Genomic DNA, 8,477 nt, shown 5'->3' on the forward strand with positions numbered 1-8,477 from the left:
GTCAACTGACAATTTCAGTCGTGTTGACTTATTTGTAAATCTTACTTTGCTGAACATTATTGCTGTTCACTGTTTATCTCTATCTATAATATTATTCAAGATAATAACCAAAAAACAGCCAAATTTCCTTAAAATTACCAATTCAGGGACAGCAAACCCTAAAATGGGTCGTTCGTTTCTTCTGAAATTTTCAAGGCAGATAGATCTTGACCTGATAAACAATTTAGCTCCTTGTCAGATTTGCTCTTAATGCTTTGGTTTTTGAGTTATAAGCCAAAAACTGCATTTTACCCCTATGTTCTATTTTTAGCCATGGCGGCCATCTTGGTTGGTTGACCGGGTCACTGGACACAATTTTTAAACTAGATACCCCAATGATGATTGTGGCCAAGTTTGGTTTAATTTGACACAGTAGTTTCAGAGGAGAAGATTTATGTAAAAGTTAATGACAGACGACGACGACGGACGACAGACGACGGACGCCAAATGATGAGAAAGCTCACTTGGCCCTTTGGGCCAGGTGAGCTAAAAAAGGGGATGCTGATTGCTGATTGCAAAAGTCAAAATAAAAGCACGTGTTCGACTTGTTAAACTGTTTTCTTTGTAACTGGATTATTAATTTATTTATTTAATCTAAATTATCATATGATAAGCATTTGCTGAAACTTTTTCAGAAATTAGTATGGCGTTCATTATCACTGAACTAGTATATATTTGTTTAGGGGCCAGCTGAAGGACGCCTCTGGGTGCGGGAATGTCTCGCTACATTGAAGACCTGTTAGTGACCTTCTGCTGTTGTTTTTTTAATGGTCGGGTTGTTGTCTTTTTGACACATTCCCTATTTCCATTCTCAATTTAATTAGTTGAATAATTCAATAAATGAATTGTCTATCGTCAGATAGTATTCTCCTGTCTGGTTTGTTGATCTACCTGTACAAGCTCAGGTACAAGTGATTAGAGATCTTAATCCAGATATCCCTCAGGTGTTAGAACTGTATTGAATTATAATATAAAAAAGCCTAAGGGTTATGCAATTACATGCATTTGATTATAATTGCTAAGAAAATGGCGTCAGGCTAAAAAAACAATAATATTTGAACGATGGTGGAAGACAATTTAACGATGGCGCAAGATATTTGAACGATGGCGGCGCGCCAATATTAAACAGGCCATGGAGATCCCTGCAACTTATAAAAATAAAATTTCAGACCAAAAATAAAATCAGTCCTTTAATACCACAGAAACTAATTAAGTAACATGTTACAAAAATTTAAAAGGAGATAAATGGTCACTGAACTGAAGTATTAAAATTGGGTCTCCATTATGTTTTCTTGTGACATTACAAAATAGCAAAATTTATGGATGATTACAAAAATATATTATCTGAGTTATCCCCCTTTATAAATCAAGGTTAGTGAAATTTTAAATTAATGATCTAATGAGAAGTCTCACAAAAAAATGCATAGTTCAGTAAAATCAAGTCAGGTCATTTGTGCTCATTCAATATCACATTGCTAACTCATCAATCAGTTTCCCACAGAATTATTTCTGCGTTCCAATATTCCTAAAATTAATTAAATGATTGTTGATTGCTTACTGTCTAGTGACATCCATATAAATTACAATATATTACATATAATGCAATACTATGACATCCTTTTTTAACAACAAATTTACTGATTTATTTATAGGTTAAATGTTTACAATAAAACCTATATTTGAACATCTTCATCTTACCAGTACTACTGTCCATCGGTGCCATTTCATCACAACTCTCATCTTCTAACATGTCATTTAATGGAACCATTTCTTCCTACAAAATATTCACTTTATAGATAATTAGGTAATACATGTGTTCCAACAAAGATTCATTTCAATGATAATATAAGGGTTCTCACTGAGGATATTGGAAGACCAGTTCAGGGACTCAATCATTTTTGGGAAAGGCCAGTCCAACATTGAGAAAATGAAATTAAATTGTTGTAAATAAAATTTGAGTCCTTACAATGAGCACTATCACTATCAACTATAACAGACAGTTAGCATGAATGAAATGTATACATTATAAGTTATATGGTTTGCTACTGAGTCATATGGATCCATAGGGAGTCATTAATTGATGGTGTTAAACCAATCATAATGTCATAATTCATCCAATAAATATATATGAAATGAACACAATAATCATACATCAAAAGAAAAGTACTTGTATTGCTATACTTCATCTTCAGTTCATTAAATGTGACCAAGGATAAATTAGGAGTTCAAGTTTTATTATGTTATCTTAACCCAAGAGCTGTTTTTTTCTATTTGCCTTGAGTTTTAGTATTTTAAGTGTTTCTTGATTATTATTGATTATAGTCTAAGGTGAAGGTTATTTGTTCTGACTGTTACTGATTATAGTTTAAGGTGAAGGTTAGTTGTTCTGACTGTTACTGATTATAGTTTAAGGTGAAGGTTAAGTTGTTCTGACTGTTAATGATTATAGTTTAAGGTGAAGGTTAGTTGTTCTGACTGTTACTGCATACCTGTCAACCTGTGACGATGAAAATGCAGGTCATGACCTGCATTGAAGAATCAAATCTCAGGTCATAACGCGTACGAACTTTTTCGAGCTTAATTTCAGTATTTATGGTACATTTTCTTATAATGTATATCAAAGGTACCAAAACATCAATGCATGTTCACTTGGTTAAGTCATTTTAAATCTTATTTATTATTATTTCATTACACTTTTAAAGATTTTTATTAACTTGTGTATCACAGTCTTATGTCCTTTACTTTTGTCATCTTCTACAATTTATTTTTCAAATTTTTAAAATGAGTCTACTAGCCTTTAAACATACCATGAAGAGGTATTACATGAATGAACATTCATCTCTCAATTGGCAAGGAAATTAGACTATGATAAAATATAGGAATACAGTTAAAGGAAGTATAAAAGTAAAAAATAATTTCAACTTTTTTTTAAAAATTGTATAAAGGTATAAAATAATGAATACCGGTAGTTATTTTTCAATATGTGTTTGAATTTTATATTATTATGATTTAATCTTTTTCACCCATAAAACGTAAATATAAGGAATAATTTGAATGGTGACAAATAGGGGAAGTAACTCTTAGTTGAAATATCTTTGTAAAACAACAGGGCAATTTATTTACGACCTAAAGCTAAGGTAATTGGTGTTAATCAACAGTGTGTTTGACACCAAAGCTGTCAAGTGAAGCCATGCACTTAATGGGTCACTTAATTTGACAGTTTACATAGCTAGATGAACTGCATGTTCATGGAAGAATTACGAATTTGCCGGTATTTCAAAGGAATATTACTTATGTCATGAAAATCAATCTCAAGGCTAAGAAATACGGGTGAAATAGGGTCATTTTCGGAATTTCCGGTTATTTCAATGACCCAGCGGGTGATCCGGGGTGATCCTCAGAATTGTGAAAATCTCGGGTCACACCCGCAGAATCCGGGTCAGTTAACAGGTATGTTACTGATTATAGTCTAAGGTGAAGGTTAGTTGTTCTGACTGTTACTGGTTATAGTTTAAGGTGAAGGTTAGTTGTTCTGACTGTTACTGATTATAGTTTAAGGTGAAGGTTAGTTGTTCTGACTGTTACTGATTGTAGTCTAAGGTGAATGTTAGTTGTTCTGACTGTTACTGATATAGTCTAAGGTGAAGGTAAGTTGTTCTGACTGTTACTGATTATAGTTTAAGGTGAAGGTTAGTTGTTCTGACTGTTACTGATTATAGTCTAAGGTGAAGGTTAGTTGTTCTAACTGTTACTGATTATAGTTTAAGGTGAAGATTAGTTGTTGTGAAACTATCAAATTACTCCTGAATAGATCTGAAAAGATCAATCCAAAAATGTTTTTGCACTATAATTTATTTTGGACTCTGTGTTGAAATACCTTTTTCTTACATTCTACCATACCTTATGAGATGTTCCTGAATTTTGAGCAGCATAAGCAATTTGTAGTAGTTCTACAAAGAAATATACCAAGAGGACCTGGAAAATAGAAAATAAAGATAAAGATTAAGTAAAGTATGGAATTCAATTATTGAGTTTAAAAAACAAAACAAATTTATACCTTTCTGAAAACTGAAGATAGAAAATTGTCAAGTAAGTAAACAGTGTCTTTTTTGCATTTAATATGCTGTACTTCAAAGCAAACCAACAACACAATCAACCAATATAAACCATTACCGGTAATTAAAAAGGTGCAAGAATTGTATCTGTAAAATTGATTTCTGGAAGGGGAATGAATTAAAAAAGGTAAATTTTAAATTACTGAAGTAGTGAACTGTACCTGTACAACTGATCCCAGAATGAAAGAAACAAGGAAAGGGTATAATCCTGCTCTTGACAGGGTCACAGGTAGTCCTGCAATGAAAATCTATATCAAGGACATGCATATCTGTTATGAAAGAATAATGCATGCAAAAATACAACTTCATGAACTTAGCATATGAATATAAGTAATAATGTAATATTTCTAGTAATTCATATCTTTTTTATCTTATCAATTACTACTTGTACATGTTTCAGTAATTCAATTTTGGATGTAACGCGTCTTCTGATTGGCTGACGTTATTTTGTTATCAGCCATAGACATAATTTAGTAATGTGACCGTGACCTCATCAACGTTTTTTCATGTTTTTCTACGGTTTAAAATGGAACTTAGAATTAAATTATAAGAAATGACTGTAATATTTTTTCTGTCTATTCGAAATAACGTAAAAAATGTGGTGCACACTGTTAAATGACCCGCTACCCAGGTTATTCAGTGTGCACCAAATTTTTTTTGTTATGTCTTCATAGACAGAAAAAATATTACAGTCATTCCATAATTAAAATAAATTAATCCCCTCATTAACAACTATATCAACTTTGCCCAAGCATATCACAACCATATATGAAGAGGTTTTTTGTCTTAGAGTATGGATTCTTATGTTTTCTAAAAATAATGTAACAAAAAAATAGAAGTGGTGTGAAGGTAAATAAGACAGCAACACACCAATACAAGGACATACATACTGTCAACTGTCTTCAATCATTTCAAAATGTGTGAGTTCATTTTTTTTTTTGTGGGCCCATGATATGTTGCACAGTCTCTATTAGTTTTCTATGTTTAGTATGTAGTGTTTTTTGGACTAATGTCATCTTTTATTTTTTAGCATGGCTCTGTCAATTTTTTTTTAATACTCATGACTTTTGAAAAACAGCTTGATATCTTCCGCATATTTTTTTCGTTTTTTTTTTTCTATTTTCAACAGTAAATATGGTCAACATACACATGAATACATCATACATGTATGTGAACTTTTGTGAACAAATGAACCATCTACAAACAAATTCCTTAAACTATTAAAATAGAAAGATAAAACTTAAGAACAATCAATAAGGAGTTTCCTCATATTGGACAAGTACAAATGTATATGGAATAGTTATTTCTCTTTATAATTGCTCAATATATATGTCATGTATGTGAAACATCAAAACTAAAGTTACACAATTCAAACTTTGGCATTGTGTTACTTTATTTATTGGTCTAACCCACTGCAGTCTCCTTTCAAAGACCATCCGATCAGTCTTAAGCATTGTTAACTAATGTACAGAAGACATTGCAGTAGTTTATTTAATTTTATCATATACTTAGCATTGATATGATAGCTTTTGCATATGTGTAATGAGCGGAAGTGCACAAGCCATATCTTCCCCACCCGGGCTGATAACCCATATCAGGTGCATCTCGTGCACAAAACCCATATCAGTGCCTCTCGTGCAAGTTACTTCCGGTGTTTCCGGTATCGGTTGTTTACTTTTCCATTGTGACGTCAGATATTTTTTATGACGACGTCAAAATTTACGGGAACTTTTGTGGGTAGTTTAGTACTTGCTAAAAAATGCCAATGACAATTATGAATCATTTTATAGTACAACAAACATGGAGACTCCGAGTAGTAATGATCATAAAACTCTTCCAAAATTTCAATGTTTCAAAATGCCTCTATAGGAAATGTTACTATTATTATATAAGGAGGTAGTGCTGCTGTTGTTGAACAATTATAGTATATTTCATTCATAATTTAACTTCTTTATAAAGTTTTTGACTGTTTTAGTTATTGCATTTATTCATTTGCCTTACATAAAACTATTGTCGGAAGTATATGATAAAGCGATTAATACATGGGGTTTTCCATATCAGCCTGGGTATCATCCCTCGACCCATATCAGCACCTCGACTCCGTCTCGGGCTGATATGGGGTCTCGGGATGATACCCAGGCTGATATGGAAAAGGCCATGCATTAATCTCTATGCATTAGCCATCTTCATTATCCATAAAGGAATTACACTCATAGATTAATCAGTAGTTGTTTGATATCATATTGGTATGTACTTACCGAGAATTCCAACTCCTAAAATGGTAGCAATGGTAACAAAATCTGAAGAAATGATAAAATATTTGAATAAAATGGACTATTAAATATGTTAAATTAAAGTGAAGTTATGATCATTTAACAGATCTAATATAAAGTAATCAGCTGCTCAGGTAAATACATAATAATATCTGTGATCCTGTAAACAAGTGCTAAATATTTGTTAAAAAAAAGAAATGGAAATACCGTAACGTTTCCGATTTTGGTTCTGTTGTTAGGGATTTTACTTGTGACGTTATTTAAGTTATGACGTCATGTTCAATGTAAACAAAGAAAGCCACATCCACCAGGTAATGTTAATTGATATCAAAGACAAAGAATTATTAAATATGAAATATTGGTATTGTGTTCCTTGAGTTCATATATTTTACTTGACTACTCAAATTCTCACGACAACAAGACTGGAAAAGGAAGTAGATTTCTGCGTTATTCGCAAACCGGAAATTTAAAAAACGTGACATAAAAATATTTGAAGGATTTTGAGTTCGTAAGTACAATGAAAAATTCGGGAAAATTTTCCCGATTTTAGAATATTTTTTTTTATTGATTGTTCTATTGTTATTGGGGACTTCGTCCCCATATTAAACAATTTATTTTGAAATTGGCTACTTGTTAAAAGAAACCTTTTTTTGTTTGTAGATAAAGAAAGATACTCCATTTTTTTAATAATGCTAACAATGTAACAAACAAACATAATTTATAATAAACCGCTTGGGGGGGGAGGGATCTCATTGGGGGTGCCGATCCCGGATCCCGCTTACTGTTTTGTCACATTCCCGTTTCCCGCTTACACTATCTACGTAAGCAATTCTCATTTTTTTGTCATTTCCCGGATCCCGCTAGACCTCATTTCCCGTTTTCACGACACAATAATTTGACTTTCACGTTTCACGCTTACAAAAAATCGGCAATCCTGCGTCACGCTTAAACCCCAATGAGACCCACCTTGGGAACACTAAAAATGCTGAAAGTAAAATGTTATTGAAAATAAGATGACAGGCCCCAAGAAAAGTTGTTCCAAAAATAAATTTTTCCTCTTTTCTGTTAAAAAGGCAAATTTTCCTTTTCTACAACAATAACAGAACCCCTTGCCTGAGAGACTGTCCCTTTATTTAAGGATATTCCTTATTACATGTATTATTGCATGTGTATTATATTATGTGCTGTATTGTTATAAATGTTGTATTGATAAAAATGTCTCATATGTCGGTTAAAAGCTCATTAGAGCTTATGTTTGTCTATGTTTGTATACCTTGCCGACTCTAAATAAAGCTTATTTGTGTATTAAGGGGTTGTTCCCAACCTTATACAATTCCCCCTAAATTTTGACTTACAACTTTGTAAATATACAAACAACGTTGCATGACGGCCATTCTTATAGTTCTGTTTGTTACCCATGTTAAAATCTATGAAAAACTACTTTCAAACTTTCATTTCGATACTGCAATACTCTAAAATATTCAGGGAAATGTAAGAGTAAATTTTGTTTGACGTTGCAACATGGGCGCAGACATATTGAAATTGTGTAATAGACAAAACCCATTCATGTTTTCGGTTCCGGTTATTGATAATAATAATATTGATCAATATTACCGGGCTTACTCAAGGATTTGTCACGAGATAGTAAGACTGTCCAACTATACAAATCCTTGGTCAATTTATGAAGGTAAACCATTATAGGTGAATGTACGATCTTCAACAAAGAGCCGCTTGTCTCACAACAACAGCAAGCTGTATATTTTTATTTCCCAAATTACAGGGCCCATAAAGGGCATAAAATCAGATACAATTGATTTACATAATTTGTAACAACAACAATAGAGGCATACACATATATAATTACATTAGATGTATGTTTCATTATAATATTTTATTCTGATTGGCTAACTGCACATCACGTGTTATTCCGTAAGCAGTTGCATTGCTCAATACAACTTTTCATTCATGATAACAGGTGCTCCAACAATAAAGTGCACATGTGAATTAAATAATAAAATATATGAAATTCGTGTTTTCATGATCATAGCTA

The 8,477-nt window shown here is 32.3% G+C and overlaps 1 protein-coding gene across 1 annotated transcript; it reads right to left on the reverse strand.

Moving 5' to 3' along the window:
• Positions 1 to 1,576: 1,576 nt before the first annotated feature.
• On the reverse strand, positions 1,577 to 8,188 carry LOC139507158 (uncharacterized). The gene is made up of 5 exons (XM_071295662.1): positions 7,783 to 8,188; positions 6,413 to 6,454; positions 4,316 to 4,389; positions 3,940 to 4,014; positions 1,577 to 1,813 (listed from the first exon to the last, which is right to left on the reverse strand). Exons 1-5 carry the CDS (start codon positions 7,844 to 7,846, stop codon positions 1,682 to 1,684), a joined length of 387 nt encoding a protein of 128 aa, XP_071151763.1. The 5' UTR covers positions 7,847 to 8,188; the 3' UTR covers positions 1,577 to 1,681.
• Positions 8,189 to 8,477: the final 289 nt, after the last annotated feature.

This window comes from Mytilus edulis, unplaced genomic scaffold (assembly GCF_963676685.1).
Source record: "Mytilus edulis unplaced genomic scaffold, xbMytEdul2.2 SCAFFOLD_1924, whole genome shotgun sequence".
Lineage (NCBI taxonomy): Eukaryota > Metazoa > Mollusca > Bivalvia > Mytilida > Mytilidae > Mytilus > Mytilus edulis.

What these genes read in the sequence shown, in the direction of transcription:
- LOC139507158 (XM_071295662.1), bottom strand. Translation starts at nt 7,846, where the DNA reads ATGGGTAACAAACAGAACTATAAGAATGGCCGTCATGCAACGTTGTTT. An exon ending in GTTTGTATATTTACAAAGTT is followed by an intron (nt 6,455 to 7,782) that starts GTAAGTCAAAAT and finishes TCATTTCTTCAG; the next exon opens with ATTTTGTTACCATTGCTACC. An exon ending in TTCTGGGATCAGTTGTACAG is followed by an intron (nt 4,015 to 4,315) that starts GTACAGTTCACT and finishes TCTATTTTCCAG; the next exon opens with GTCCTCTTGGTATATTTCTT.